Source organism: Orbicella faveolata, unplaced genomic scaffold (assembly GCF_042242905.1).
Source record: "Orbicella faveolata isolate gen_17 unplaced genomic scaffold, um_ofav_v1 contig_46, whole genome shotgun sequence".
Taxonomy (NCBI): Eukaryota; Metazoa; Cnidaria; class Anthozoa; order Scleractinia; family Merulinidae; genus Orbicella; species Orbicella faveolata.
In genome coordinates, this window is record NW_028301576.1 from 19,358,930 (window position 1) to 19,374,772 (window position 15,843).

The following is a 15,843-nucleotide window of genomic DNA, read 5'->3' on the forward strand; positions in this document are numbered from 1 at the left end:
AAACCAATTAAGTTTGACGCTTTTCGTTAAACTAATCGTTTCGATTCTTTATGGATGGTCGTATGTTATTATCGCTAACTTGCCAAACGGAAAAAATTTGTTAATGTCTTAGTTTTGTTACGAATTCAGTTTTACAGGAATTACTTCAGTACATTTATAAGCGAAGAAATTTAGTTATTACCGGAGCTACAATTCAACTCCATTGTCAAGTGAAGAATCAAACCTGGTGTTTTTTTTGTAGCTATTACCGCTGGATGTGAGGCAGAACAGCATTATTAAACTTCGAAACATATTGACATTTAAGACAGAAAGCGTGCCGATATATTTATATTTCAAAATTAGAGAGTAACGAAAATGAAAGAAAGACAGATAAAAAAAACAAAACAAAACAAAAAACTAGCGAACGAGGAATTTTAAACTCTTAACAACTCATGCGAAAACCACTGATAAATCGTTACACCGCGTTAAAATTATGTTCCTTTCTCGAGACGGTGCAAGCCGTCATGTTGCCAGACTAACTGGGGGCATTCGTTTGGTTTTATTATCAGGTGTCACTGAAAAACCAGTCACTCAGGAGAGATTAATGAATTTTGTCAGTTGCCACGGTACGTCCATCTTTAAAAGTTTGCCGAGGAAGATGTTTCAGTCTCTAAACATTTTTCTAAAGCCCTTTTGGAAATCGGTATGTTAAGCTTGAATCAGTCGACATAAATTTGCTGCAGCGTTTCTCTAAATAGAGATCCCTACGGGAGACACTTTCAATGAAGTTATCACACGAGGAACTGTTTGGTCACCTAACTTCAAAAGCAATAAACGCATCGAAATTTCGACACATATCTAATAAAGTAAACTTTGTCAGGGTTTTATGTTTGGCAAATCATTTACTAATTTCTATACAGATTTAATATTAGAAGTATTAAACTGTCTGAAAAACCAACGAATTCACTTTATGCAGTAGCAAAAGGCACGCGCACGATACTGGGACTGGCTCGGAATCATTATACGGTCCGCAGAGATTGAATATTTTATCAGGCAAATGCGTGGTCGTCAGCGGGGCACTCAGCCGTTCCTTCAAGCGAATTGAAAAAAAAAAAAGATGCAAATGCCTCTCAGAGACGGCCAGTTCCAAAATGGGCTTGTTCGTACCACAAAGTTTAATAGTAGTCTGGCGTTGCTCGAACCCGCAAAGATACTACTGATGCCGGGAGGATGTCACGGCGATTCCCATTTTAAACCTAGAAGTGTAATGATCTTAAACTAGGGTAAGACGAACAACTTCTGACTTACGATAAAACTTAGAAGAAATTTGCTTGTTGGTTCGAGCAACGCCATACACAGGCGACCCAACTGAGCGACTTTTTCTTTTATAAGATCAACTCACCTAAGGCTCGATTCTTTGTAATATTTGCTGTTGTCTGTCAGCGTCTCAACCGGATCGTAAGCGATTCTCGCGAATTTTCTCCTCTAGTGATACCCCTAATACTTCTCTTTAGCCTCTTTAGACCATATTTCTTCGGCTCTAACGCACGCACATTTTGCTTTCTCGCTCTTGAAGTCAGTGGAAGTTACGTAATGGTCCTATAGGCCTTTTCATGATATCAAACATTGTATGTGAGGAAGATTATGAACATGCGCAAATGCTTGCTGAAACTACTAAGGAATTAAAGACCAAAACGTTTCTAATAATTTTCCTTCAATTTCTATCCTGATGAAGTTGTCAGTCCTTAGCCTTTTTTAACTTTTCACATTAAATATCATCTACATCTTTCACGAATGGTGAAAGCTCTAATATTCCGCAATGATTAGACAATGCAACTCCATGAACGAAGAAATCGCCGGTTGGCCCAAAAATTGTCACCATTTTCCCGATATGTTTTCCGCATACATTTTACAAAGTACTGATTTTGTTTCATTTGATTAAATGTTATCAGTTAAATTTTTTTTGTCTCCCCTCTGCTAAACAAGTCCAAGCCGTGATCATGACGTGGCCACTCCGCAAACAGTAAAATACCCGACAAAATCCTGTTGTTTTTGTTATCAACTCTATATCAAGAATTTACTTTCAAACCACCTGTACATGAACAGAAATATCAATTGCGGATTCAAAAAACTTGTGAGGTCGGGCAAAACAGGCGTAAATTGCTCCTAACACTTTTGCCAAGGAAGTGAAAGATTGTTTGGAGTAATCGGAGAGTTCGCCAAACTGTTAGGGTTCGAAAAGTTGGGATTTTTGACTTGGAATACATTTTTGTTTCTTCAGTGATATATCGATACAAGCAAACTGTTTTGGCAAAGCATCATCACGGCATTTAGTGCTTTATGTTTGATAATACAATTAGGAAGGAAGTTTGAGTTGTTTTCGGCGCCTGAGGACAAACATTGTTTTTGGTAAATAAACATTGATCACTACGTGATCAGCGTTTCCGCGTTTGAAATTTGCATTTGCATGTGACTTTTGTAGCTAAAAACACGATTTCAAATCCCCCACTCTTTCAATATTTTCAACACGTTTTGTTCCTATGACCAGAGAGAAGAACTGGGATAGGACGCTTTTTCCGAGTTCTAAAACTCAAATTAATTAGCGTCCTAAGGTTAATAACGGAACAGGTAGAACTTAAGTTGTGTTGACGTGGTGCTTAACTGAACGCGAGCCAGAACCAGCCGCTGTGAGTTTCGCGAGACTAAAATGTTTTATGAAGCCGAGACGATTGTTCTGATTGCTCTGTAATGATACCAGCTTCATATAATTACAAGTAGTAGTTGTTAATAGGCGAATAATAGTTTGTCGAGTACTGACTTCGTGCTCGCGATATGTGAAGTCAGAGCGAAAGTTTGTGTTTTTTGTAAGCTAAAGAAAGAAATGTCAACTCTGTTTTCGTATAAACTATACTGTGCTTTATACAATCGCTGAAAATAGAATGCAAATCTAAAGAAAAGATAAACAACCGCTGTAAATCTTGTCGCAACACGATCTTAAAAAGGCTTAAAATGATAGCGAAGAAGGCAAAACCCATACTCGAGTTACTCAGTCCGGTATATATGTGAAGAAGACGACACTAACAAATCAGTCCTGACACTATGAACTCCGTTGTAGTTTGCCTTTTCGTGTTTACCCTTGGTTCCTTCGCTGTGAAAATTCCAGCCGAAGCTGACAAGCGTGAAGGGCCTGCTCGGAACCCAGAATCGCTTGAGAAAAGAAGCTCGAAACTCTCAAACGCTTTCCAAGAATCTTCGCTTATCACCAGAAGAACTTTTGGGAGACACAACTCGGGTTTGTAATTTTTTACGGTTGAAATTTATGAAGCAATTGCGCCATGATTAAAAAAGCTTTGCACTTTATACTGGCAGGCTATAACTTCGGCTGTAAGTATTCTTACGCAGACCGCGCCACTGTGCAGATCCGCGAATCAAGTCTTACTAATGTGACACGTATTCTCTGTTGCTATATACAGGTCGATGGCGAAAGATGAATTACTCTCCAGTTTGTTTTGGTGCGAGGAATCAACAGTTTGGCAGGTTCTTCGCTCACTCCGTCTCTGGTGGAAAGCTCGCCGCAGTAAAATTGGTTCACTTGTACGGTTACGTGACGTGTGACACACGACACAATTCCTACTGGTCCTACTGGGGATGTGGTGCCTATTATTCCGGTGACAAGATTGACGTTGTCATAACAACCGCGACCAATCATGTTCTTTTGCCGTTAGGTCAGTTCATTGTTAACCAAGGTGCTAAGTGGTCCAAAATTCCCGGATACACCTCGGTCTCTCCAGAGCTTGTGTTGTCGTTTTTCAACCCTTATTCGATCCAGTCAGGCCAAGAACTCCGCCTGTGGTATGGCGAAGATTTGATGAATGCTGGCGAAGGAGACAATGGGGGAACAGCCTGCGTTGATATTTACGCTCTCTATGTCTGAGACATCCTGGCATGGGCGTTTTCAGATCCTGACAGATTTCGTAGCTTCGTTAAGGGGACTTTATTATACTAGCTTTTTACCCGTAAGTTGGCCGTAATCTTGGCTAACAGTTTTCAGGACCTTTTGCTATGCCTAGTTGGAGCGGATAGAAAAAAAAAATGTAATTTCACTGGTTTTGACTTATTTGTATCTTGATTAAGAAAAGGGTTTTCGGATTTAAAACGCTTAAAAATGTAATAATTCAAAAACTTGTTACGGACTGTATGGCAATAATCTAGACCATAAGGGACATAAAATTTCATTTCATTTGCACAAGTTCAAATAAACTGCGGGTATAAAAGGAAAGACATGTTCTGTGTTATCGTGGTTTGTCTTTCGCTGGCACGATTTTTCCTGTTTTTGTTCAAACGTGGACGCATAGGCAATTTAGCTGCTTTCGTTATAGCGGGATTCTGGAAAATCATCAACAGTTAGATTCTCCTTTCCAGGTTAGTACATAGCCAGCCGGAAAGGTGACGAGAATAAAAAAAATCATCATGCCGTGTTCCAAAGTCCTAAAAAGTAAAAATAATTTCATGAAAATACTATTTTTAGTAAAGGAAGAACATTGAGAAAAAACCCTGTCAAAATATTGTTGCTATGGAAACGTCAATTTCTGATCTCATGACATGTCATACCAAATTTTTCCCGGATGAAGTTACAAAGTTACTGACCGCTTTTTACTGTCTTAGACAGCGCCGGCACTTTTCTGAATCGTCCCCTCTCCCAGTTACATCAGGCAATGACCGGCTAAGAAAATATCTCACTCAGAGGAAGGGGACTGAAGCAGATCTAGTTCTCAGTAAACGGGCAAGAATTCACTGTAACTGAATACCCCACAGCCGGAATGGTTTTTATCTATCTGGAACAATTTCAGAATAAAGTCAGCTAGTCGAACGCATCGTAATTGTGTTTTCAACATCACTTTTCAAAATTTCCTGACTTTTCCCAGATAAAAGTAGGACTTTCCCTGACCAAATAAATACAAAATGACAGATCTAGTAGCGGTTTCTGGCCTCACCTGAGCTGTCCCATCTACTCGTTCATAAGTTTTCACCAAATTTTCGTTCTTCATTAATGAAAAATATCCCACTGAGATCACAGTGACCCCAAATGTTTCTTCCAGTCTTCAGTGGCAATTTCCACCCCAGACTGCACCATACATATCAAATTGTATTCTTTCAGGCTTTGTTTTTGATTATTTCTTCCAAAAGTTTCGAGAAATTAAAACGCGAGTTGATTGCGGCAGCATTATACAAAAATGTTTAAAAAACAGTTACTACCGAGGAAAGGTACAATCAAATCAAATTCTCAAATAAAGTCTCAAATAAAAAGGTGTAATTGCCAAGGAACAAAAGTGACCAAAATTTGGTCCTTGCGACTCGTCCCACAAAATCAAACTGGTTTGAAAAAAAAAAAAAACTTGCTTGAAATGTTACAAAATTCTTTTCATTAAGTCTGCGCACACTTTTAATTTTTTTAGTTTTCTTTATTTGTATAGTAAGCAATTCTAAGAATGCCTTGGAACTGTAACTTGTATTTGGAGACCGTTAATGTGGAAAACCTGTATACTGGGAGGGCCAATGACTATAAAAATCCAATCAAAACGCTTTATCGTCAGTCCGAAATAACCGTGTAAAGGGTCATGAAACTCGTTAAGTACCCGATGGTGTTGTCTTTTTCTATAACGATCGAGTACAGTGTATGAATTTACAAGTACTCGTAAAGATTGCTGCCCCATCTAGCTCGTTCGATGAGACACTGAGCGCACATCGCAATGTTTCGTTGCGCATTTACACGTCACATATTGGGCAGAAGTATGTCGCGTTACTAGCCAAATAAAGGCTGCTAGGACACCCCGTTAATCTGCATCAGAATGAAACTCGAATATATAGCCGGGGCAATTTTGCTGGCCAGTTACAGCAGATGTACGGTGCTGGCATTGCATCTAACGCTGATTAACACAAATACAAATCGCTTACACGGGAAGAAAAGCATTTGAACTTTGGTTTAGTGCAACTAAGCGCAACAGGGAAACATCCTCCTCAGAACATTGTTTCAAGACGCTATGATTAATCTAAGTCCCCCAAGTTAGTGTCTTGCATTCTCTTGACGAAAGACTTCTTTTCCTTGGCTACATTAAGAGGCTCTCGCTCTATTGTCGATCCAACCTGTTCAGCCAGTTTTTGAAGCGTTTCCCAAGATGGACCGAGCGATGACTGGGAATCGGTTCCGGCGCTGAGCCCCGATTCTCTTGGTTCAGCGGTGTCAGGATTTGGTCCGGTTGTCCCGTCACGGGCCCCAACAGGTGGCATTTCCTTGATCTGCGGCTTGAAATTTTCTCCACTGCCTTGAAAGTCAGTTGCAGTGTCAAGCTCTTCGATAAGAGGCCTAGTAGGTTTGTCTGGCGGATTACTGAGCCGCCCAAATCTCTCGTTAATCTCTTCAATGACAGGTCCAGAAGGCGAGGTATAATCCTGGCTTATTACTGAGAGGTCCTCATCTGCAAATTCTTGGATAAGAGGTTTTCCTTTTGACTCCAAGTTATAGTCCAGTTCTTCAATAAGAGGTTTTCTCTGACACGGTAGTGAATTAGAGAGAAAAAAAACACAAGAATAAGAGAAGTAGTTTCATTGTTGTTTTCCTTTCTTCAACAAAGGAAATGCACGCGTATATAAAAAAGTGAGGCAGGCGCCTATCTCGTTTCCCTAGCAGGGAATTGGATTTTCTACCTCTTTCTACCTGGGATTTTCTACCTCTTCTGGATGGGATGCTAGCACATCATCCCCAGCATTTAATTCTTCGGTACCCATTTAGTCACCTGGGTGGTGAGAGGCACTGTGAAAGTGAAGCGTCTTGCCCAAGAACACAACACAGTGTTCTCGACCAGGGTTCGAACTCAGACCACTCGATCCGCAGTCCAGCGCGGTAACTTTGCATTTGGCCACCCCGCCTCCGCTGTGATAAAAAAATATCTGTACCATCAATCCCACGGTAGACTAAGAAAAAAAGTGATTTTGCGACCAACAAGTGAACCATTTTTGGGTTCACAGAAGTGCTTAGTAGTTGTCCTAAATTTATTTCCCTCTTTAACTGCTGTCAATCATGATCGCTAACTGGAAGCGAAGTTTGCATGTGGGACTATCGTCAACGAGACATTGTTCGGCAAGTTTCGATAAAAGCTGACGGAAAGCGAACCTCGAAAACATTATCTCGAATTTTCAAGTGCGCCGTTCATAATCCATCGAAATCCTCCCTAATCTAAACCATCCTCATTCCTGTTTCATTTCTCATCTCCCATTTGGTGTTTTTCTACGTCATTAAAACATCACCTTTAGGTTCTCATTAAATTCACTTGTACGTCACTTAACTGAGAGACAGGTAAACTCACTTTGCTATGACTCGAGTTTAAACTGCGAATGAAGAAAGGGTCCTTGACATCTACTTCCTCGAGCTCAGGTAAATCCTACAAAGAAATACAGTTCACAGTAAACACTTTTGCATTTCCACTATTTCCTTGAGCGACTTCATCGACACAGTTGAAATAGTCTGAGAATACATTCTGTACACCATCTTGGTCTGCATAAAATCTTAATGGCTCATATGGATTAGGCTGGTACTTGTCTCCTGTTTCCAAACCATGGTTGAAGCGACTAGAAGTAGTTCGAACTCTCCGAATAAAACTCATGGGTGATCGATGCTTGTCCATCCCATTTATTAACCTGAGTGGAGAGAGTCGTTGCGAGAGCAAAGTGTCTTGTTCAAAAACCCCACACTTACAGCCCAGCCTGATCTCGAATCCAGACCGCTTGATCTGAAATCCGTTCCACTACATTTAATCATTAGGCTGGCGCGCGCGTCGCCAACGTAAACTGCTCCTTCAAGCTCCCATTTCAAAGTATAAATTCTGTTTACTGATTGCCATAAATATCTTCAAAGTTTGTACTGAGAATTTGGAGATTAATCAAAACAACATCTCTCAGTTGATGTTTTTCGTTATTCTCATCACTAGTTTGCTGGTAATCCCTTCAAAAGGTAAGGAGGAATTGGGTTTTGGTCACTGTAAGGAGTTTAGAATCATAAACTAACCTCTTGGGGATCAGGAAAATCACTCGAACAGTTTCTCGGTACCTCACTCAGTGATATTGTTTCAATGTCGTCATCTGAGAAAGAAAGAAACGAAAAAAGGTGAAAATAAAAATAAAGGAAATTATTATATGAACAAACTGATCCATGGCTAAAAGGAGCCTTTTGATTGGTTGCTTGAGCGGTCTGAGTAGTACAATATACGGACCACTAGGGTGAACCGCTCACCAACTGGTTTTGACGACATCAAAGATTTAATTTTTGATACATCTTTGATACATCAAAGATTGCACAAATAGCTGGACTAATGCACAGTACTGCTCAGCCCCTACATACCTTCCAGTTCAGTGATCAACGCTCCTTCCCCTTTACGTTGCTCTTCTTTACCTGAAGACAAAGATGGCGGTCCAGTAGAAAATTGGTGAGATCAGAGCAAGCATTTAAAAAAAAGTAGTGAAGTTTATGTAGGGCTTATATCACGACCTCTGTAGCATGAATCAACTATAATTATAGGAGTATTTCTACACACCCCTGGATGGGAAGCTGGTTACCCCCCTCCCCCCCGTCTTCCCAGCTTAAATTCACCGCTACCCATTTGTACACCTGGGTGGAGAGAGGCACTGTGAGAGGTAAAGTGTTGTAAAGGCCACCCTGCTTCCAACGATAGCACAGCACAAATTACTCTTGGTAATTTACATTGGGATGTACTCCCGGGTTTACATCCCCTGTCCTAACTCCTCTTTGCCAGGAAAAAATATGTGTGAACGCCTTTTTTTTCTACCCTGCGTTTCAAAATAAGCAAAATTATGACTGCCCTAACCATTTCTGACTCTATTGATACCGCTGTTTTCATTCTTTATTTATTCAACTTGTTCTCAAACTAGTTACATACACTCGTTTGCGAATTACCTGTATCCACGACTATCTCTGTTATCATTGGACCAGCCCTCTTTTCTTCATATGCTCGAGACCCGCCAAAGATCCCACGATCACCAAACAGTTGGCTCTTTGCTCCTACGCTAAGAGTCTCAATCTCCTCACCGGACTGCTGGTCAGGCACTGAAGCTGAATTGGCAGATTTAAATTCCTCACTGTCGCCTTGAGTGCTGAGATCAGCAGTGTCACGTTTAACATCACATGACTTGACCCCAGTCTCCTGTGTTTCTTGGGGGGTATTTGTAGCTGCCCAGTGTTTTGACTGTCTTCACTATCACTTACATCACTCACTCCCTCGCTGATGTCTGAAGATTCTTTTTCCTTTTCTTCATTTGAGGCATTATCCTTCTGTTTGATTAAAAAAAACAAAAAAACAGCAAAAGCAAAGCGCATTAAAAACGACAAAAGTTTGCTACCAAATCTCTCTTATTCCACTAAGGATGGAAGAATGTACAATTTAATATACCAAAAAGTGGTCTGTGATGGAACAACCGAAACAGTTGCATGAATGCATGTTAATAACGATATAAGTAGAGAGTAATCAAACTAAGATCAATGTTTACTGCAAGAATCTGCTGACCTACTCAAAAGTGCATCTCTGATCTGATCCCCCAAGGAGGGGGGGGGGGGGGACTCCCGCATGAAAGAGACGGGGATGCTCCTCATCTCCCTCATGGGGGCAAATCACAAACTTTGTTCTCAGTTTGGCTGTTAAGGACAAAAATCTAAACGTTTCAGACGACGAGGTATCTTCTGGGTCGCATGCAAAAGAATTAAAACCAAAAACGACATCATACTGTTTTGGTGGTCTACAACTGTAAGTAATTTATGTAAAAAAGAAATTAGTTGTGATGTCCCTCCGGCTATCGTTCAACAGCCCCTTTTAAAGTGGTATCTTTTCAGCGGTCAAATATAGCTTGAACCACACCCAGACTGGTTTCTTATAGGGGCTAATAATTTAAAATTTCTGGCGAACGTCTCTGTCCCTTTCATATAGGATCCCCCAGCGTGATCTGATTTGACAGATTGGTTGTTGAAAAGCATAATGAATAGTTTACATAACCAGAAAAGACAACAATCTGCTACATCAAACTCAAATTAATAAACAACAAAAAAAGTTGATTGGACCCTTTTACTGGTTAAATATTTTTCTACTTATGTTCTTGCATTTAATTACAATACAACTAGAGTTGTTTAGTAAAGCATCATGTCTGCATATTCCAACGAACAAAAGAGCATGTTCAGTTCTTACATTTTCTTGATTTCTTCCTTCTCTCATTTTCGACAATGCTGAGGAAAGGAATAAAAACTTATGGTAAGAGAAGATTAAAAAGTATTGTTAGTAAGCACTGCTAGGGTACATGTAAAATCAGTCCACACAAAAGAACAAAGAAGAACCACAAAATAAAGTGCAGTCACATAATAACATAATTTCATATAAATTTATGTTCTTGCACATTCACCTTGCATAAAGCTTACCATTCACACTGTCCATAATTTTTTTTGTTTTTCTCTTGTAATCCACCGCTCTCTTTCTTCTCTTTCAGCCTCCACTCCTCCCTTCTCCCTAAAATTCAAAGACATTAATAAATTAATAAAAGTCAGCTGTGTGGATAAAAATGATATGCACGGGTTCGTAATCCATTCCAGCCCTGATTAAAACAAGTTCACCTGGCTTGCGCCTGGGATCCAATCAAAAACCGGCACTTGATCAGCGATCAACTTCTCTAAACTTCAGCCCCTGGAGTATAGCATCACCTTGTTGCACAATGTTGTCCTCGTCGTGCGCACACACCTCAAGGCAATACCGCTAGCCAAGATGAGAATGAGAATTCCTATGTGCATTGTGCTCTGCTTGGTGACCCTTCGGGCCACTGAAGCTCCGCTCTCAGACATCCTTCTACAAACAATTAAAATGATATCCCACATGTGAGCATATCATTTTTATCCCCACATGTGTGACATAAATGAGCAATCTAATAACGGTAACTTTGCTTTTTGATTCACTGCCCGCTAAACGTAATCGAATTCGCTCCATGTCCGACATTTTTATGTATCGGTATATCGTTTATGGCGCCGTCTTATTGAAACAACTTTAGGAAAAATCAAATTTGCCCACAAAATGGACTTGTTGAAATGCAGGGTTCTTAGTGGTCCCAATTAACAGAGAAACTTCAAGGATGCATGGCGTTTTGCTTTGCTTTTCCAAGTGATTAGTCAATAACAATTACCGATTGAACAAGAAGAACATGAATTCAAAGGCTATTTAATTATACGGAAAAACAACAAGTGTAAATGAACATATATTCTTTCACCGGGTATTAAATATTTATTCCATGGTTAGGTCAGGGAAAGAAAATGAAGATGAAAAAATATGAAAAGAATTCACAGCTAGCGACGAAAAATGAAAAGGTAGGCGCCACTGAATCAAAGGCATTCGCAACGTCGAACTTTGTGGCGTTGCTTAAAATTTGCATTTTTATCTGACCCTATGTAAAAAGATAATTTCACAATTTCTGAAACATTATTTGCACCTGGGCGTAGCCAGAGAGCAGGATTTAGCGGAAAGGCGATGGCTTGTTCCGAGTTCAGAACTCAAGCCAAAATCCCGCAACATAAAAATAGCGTCGTGGAGTTAGTGAAACACCTGTCCGACCGTGTTCAGTGTATAAAGCCGACACTATTGCTCTGTAATGATTCTAGCTTTATACAATTACAAGTGGTATTTGTCATTAGTTCAGTCGGTTTGGCAAGTGTCTTGCTCCAGAGTTTCTTTCGTAAGATATTTTAACTGCGAAAGAAATGTCTACCTATTTGCATTAATTACGTAAGAATACAAGCGCTGATGTTAGACTGTACTATAAGGACAGACAAACAACCCCTTTCAAATTGAAAATTTTGTCACAACACGATCTGAGAGAGGCATAATGTTAGTTTGAATTCATCAAACAAAAATCTCATTTGAAAGATTTATTTCTTGTCTTCGCTTTGCAACGGCTTAAATTTGAAATTCTCATTCCCTGTTTGCTCCGACACCGCAAACCCTCGTTGAAAACATACCGAGCTGGCCTTTCACGAAGCTCTTGAAATTTTGCTTGCGTTGAGAAAGTTCATTGACGTCATTGCATGACCTTGTGGTTTTAAAAGAGACCTCGGCTTTACAACTTGCTTCCTTGCGTGTTTCCTGTTTTTTTCATACGCCACATTCCCAAAATCTTGAATTGAAGCCCAAAGGAATTTTTAAAGCCCTTAGGAATGTCTGAGCTAAAAGCAATTTTAGAGACAGACTCCTTTTTTTCACAACAGTTAGAGCAGCTTATTTTATATTGCCCTAGTAAATACAAATAGCACTTTTTGACTTTTTTAAGGGGAAAATTCAGGTCCGAAGTTTAAATAAAGATATCTCGGTGATGCTATTATGGGTGTTCCCTCGGGCTCGAGACATCAACCGCTTGTTGGCGCTTCATGCTCGGCTAAACAATCCAGAATTTCCATAGCCACGCTCGTGCGCTTTTTTAAGAAGAAAATTTGCAAGCTGCTTTGAATTCACCTGTTTCATGAAGTCAATAACATTGAGTGGTATAGCGAAAGATGTTGATTTCTCAGGGACCACATAGCTGTTTCTCTTGTAGCATTCTTCTGTTCGCTTTGATCAACAAAACCTTTTGGTCCACGGCCCATTGTTGTATATCTTACTGTGTCTCGTCTGCTGTCTATGCAAGTGTAACATGAATATAATTCAGGGACAAATTTGGCTTGGAATCACTTTGAGAGCCTTTTTTCGTAAAAGTGCGGGGCTCCTTCCCATCCCTCCCGGACCGTTTTATAATTTCTTGTATTATAGCTTTCCACCGATTTCCGTGTGTTGCAACTTTGTTACCTTCGGCAGGGGTTTATGATCGTATTTTTTGATTACGATGGGCGGGTCTCATTTAAATCATTACCTGTCTTAAAATAAACTGCCAGGCTCTCACGCTAACACTGTTTACTGTTTTACTGTCTCGGACGTGTCTATTATGAACCGGTTTGAACCGGTTTTTGGGTCCCAGATTTCTAAAAAAAGGTAGTTATATATTAGCCTGCCAACGCAGACGTATTTCCGGCTGTCACTTGGTTCCGCCGAAAAATAACGTCTGCGAACGCGAGCCAGGAAACGATATCTGTGACGTAACGACTTTTGTTTCTCCTTGGCCAATTAGATTCCATGATAGAATGAAACTCGAGTGCTCCTCGCAGCGAATACCTCGCGCAGAGTCGCGCAGTAGGGGTTTTGGGATTTAAGACGCTTAACAATGTAATAATTAAACTCGTTATGGATTGTATGGCAATTATCTAGACCATAAGGGACAGAAAATATGGGATTTGTTTCTCATTTTTGCAAGTTCAAATAAACTGAGGGTATAAAAGGAAAGACTTGTTTTGTGTCATCGTGGTTTGCCTCGCGCTCCACAATTTAGAAGAGAAGCGTCGACAAGAGGCCGATAGACTTCCCACCGAGGTCTTCCGACGACAACAACTAAAGAATTTGGCTCAAGCAACAATACAAAATCACAGCTATCTTCGTTGTTCGCATTCAAACTTACTGAAAAGTTCGCCATTGCCAATACTTTCGCCGTGAATGTGAAGGCACTTCGCTTCGGCAGACATGAAAGGTGCCGCTGCCTAATTGACGGATACCAAGAGCGTTTTGATTTGGCGTAGGAGTGAAAACAGTGGTAAATGTGAGGACGTGTAATGAAATATCGATGTTGATTGAATTTTACTATGTAACCGCAATTATTGCTCACTCAAGAAAGCGCAGGTTTCTTTCAAAATAGTTTAATTTTTGCATAAAATCTATTATTTCCATACCAGGCCCCATCCACGTTACGCCGGAGAAATTTGAAAACGAAGCTTTATTGCTTTTCGAAAACGCTCTCCAAACCGGAGGAATTTGCAAACAGCGGCTTTGAGTTTTACTGTAAACAGAAATAAAATTTCTTTGGAAATAGGAGGTTTACTAAAACGATGGCATCTTGATAATCATTTGAATAACCCTAACCCTCAAGGTGGGACTCAAACTTTTCAGCTCACGGTGATTGTTGCGTTTCAAATTTCTCCGCCGTAGAATGGACGGAAAACATTCGATGCGTTTTCAGAGTGAAAACGCCGTTTTCAAATTTTATCCTGCGTAGTATGGACAGGGCCTCAGAAATGTTTAATTTCATGACTATAATATTCGAAGCGAACCTTTGTCATATGTTCAGTGAGTGCATGCAATTTCATAGTCTCTTGATTCTGAACACAGTTTCTACAATTTGCATGATAGAACCTTTGCGAGGAAATTTAAAAACAAAGATGCCAGGTTTTAATATTCATTTTGTCTAGATATCCGGCAGCCGGGAAGTGTTTTCAATAAACTAGTTTAGATACCCCGCAGTCTGAAATTAGTATGGAATTTCTACGGAATACATGTAACAATCAGTTTTAATTCTTCTCGGAATAGTAGATCTCTGTTTAGTTTAGAAATGTCAAGGGTTTCATTCAACTACGATTTTGGCTTTGTAGTTGAGCAAATTTGCGAACTTGGCCATACTATAAAATCTTGAGTTTTCCGACGCTTCGTAAATTTTCGTGCTCAGTCTCCGGAGTCAACAGTCGTTCAGTAATATCGTCAAACATTTCAGTTGAAACCCTCTGAGAGTACTCGATATTTTTTCAGAAATGCCTAGCGATTCTAAATAATGTTTTGGTTTTGTCGTGGACGAATTCTCTTAGCTTCGGCATGCTATAAAACTTGTCAAGAAAAGTTTTTGTAATGACCAAATGATAACTACGCGCGTTCAAAGTTTCTTTGCTTAGAAAATAATTTTGAACGGATCATTTAACGCGCCACTCCAGACTGACTTTCGATTGACTGTCGTAAACTCTGAAGATGTGTCGCAATCTCTTTCTGATTTTCTAAGTCTCTTTTGCCATTCTTTTAATTATTATGGTGACATAAATGAGCAATCTAACAACGGTAACTTTGCTTTTTGATTCGCTGTGCTGCCCGATAAACGTAATCGAATTCGCTCCATGTCCGACATTTTTATATATCGGTATATCGTTTATGGCGCCGTCTTATTGAAACAACTTTAGAAAAAAATCAAATTTGCCCACAAAATGGACTTGTTGAAAGGCATGGTTCTTAGTGGTCCCAATTAACAGAGAAACTTCAAGGATGCATGGCGTTTTGATTTGCTTTTCCAAGTGATTAGTCAATAACAATTACCGATTGAACAAGAAGAGCATGAATTCAAAGGCTATTTAATTATACGGAAAAACAACAAGTGTAAATGAACATATATTCTTTCACCGGGTATTAAATATTTATTGCATGGTTAGGTCAGGGAAAGAAAATGAAGATGAAAAAATATGAAAAGAATTCACAGCTAGCGACCAAACATGAAAAGGTAGGCGCCACTGAAGCAAAGGCATTCGCAACGTCGAACTTTGTGGCGTTGCCTAAAATTTGCATTTTTATCTGATCCTATGTAGAAACATAATTTCACAATTTCTGAAACATTATTTGCACCTGGGCGTAGCCAGAGAGCAGGATTTAGCGGAAAGGCGATGGCTTGTTCCGAGTTCAGAACTCAAGCCAAAATTCCGCAACATAGAAATAGCGTCGTGGAGTTAGTGAGACACGTGTCCGACAGTGTTCAGCGTATAAAGCCGACACTGCTGCTCTGTAATGATCCTAGCTTTATATAATTACAAGTGGTATTTGTCATTAGTTCAGTCGGTTTGGCAAGTGTCTTGCTCCAGAGTTTCTTTCGTAAGATATTTTAACTGCGAAAGAAATGTCTACCTATTTGCATTAATTACGTAAGAATACAACCCTTGTG

At 39.8% G+C, this 15,843-nt stretch overlaps 1 protein-coding gene and 1 pseudogene across 2 annotated transcripts; one reads left to right on the top strand and one right to left on the bottom strand.

The window, feature by feature from the left end:
* The first annotated feature begins 2,989 nt into the window (after positions 1-2,989).
* LOC149098771 (uncharacterized) lies at positions 2,990-4,262 on the top strand. Its single transcript, XM_089278082.1, has 2 exons — positions 2,990-3,271; positions 3,453-4,262. Exons 1-2 carry the CDS (start codon positions 3,079-3,081, stop codon positions 3,911-3,913), a joined length of 654 nt encoding a protein of 217 aa, XP_089134208.1. The 5' UTR covers positions 2,990-3,078; the 3' UTR covers positions 3,914-4,262.
* A 1,158-nt stretch (positions 4,263-5,420) lies between these two features.
* Positions 5,421-10,888, bottom strand: LOC149098772 (uncharacterized; annotated as a pseudogene). The gene is made up of 7 exons (XR_016203778.1): positions 10,454-10,888; positions 10,227-10,264; positions 8,948-9,322; positions 8,375-8,425; positions 8,042-8,115; positions 7,344-7,418; positions 5,421-6,528 (listed from the first exon to the last, which is right to left on the bottom strand). The product of XR_016203778.1 is annotated as an uncharacterized LOC149098772 (transcript).
* Between the last annotated feature and the right edge of the window lie 4,955 nt (positions 10,889-15,843).

Bases quoted from the DNA above. Each gene is read 5' to 3' on its own strand.
- LOC149098771 (XM_089278082.1), top strand. From the start codon at position 3,079: ATGAACTCCGTTGTAGTTTGCCTTTTCGTGTTTACCCTTGGTTCCTTC. The intron at 3,272-3,452 runs GTTTGTAATTTT...TGCTATATACAG, and splicing joins TTTTGGGAGACACAACTCGG to GTCGATGGCGAAAGATGAAT.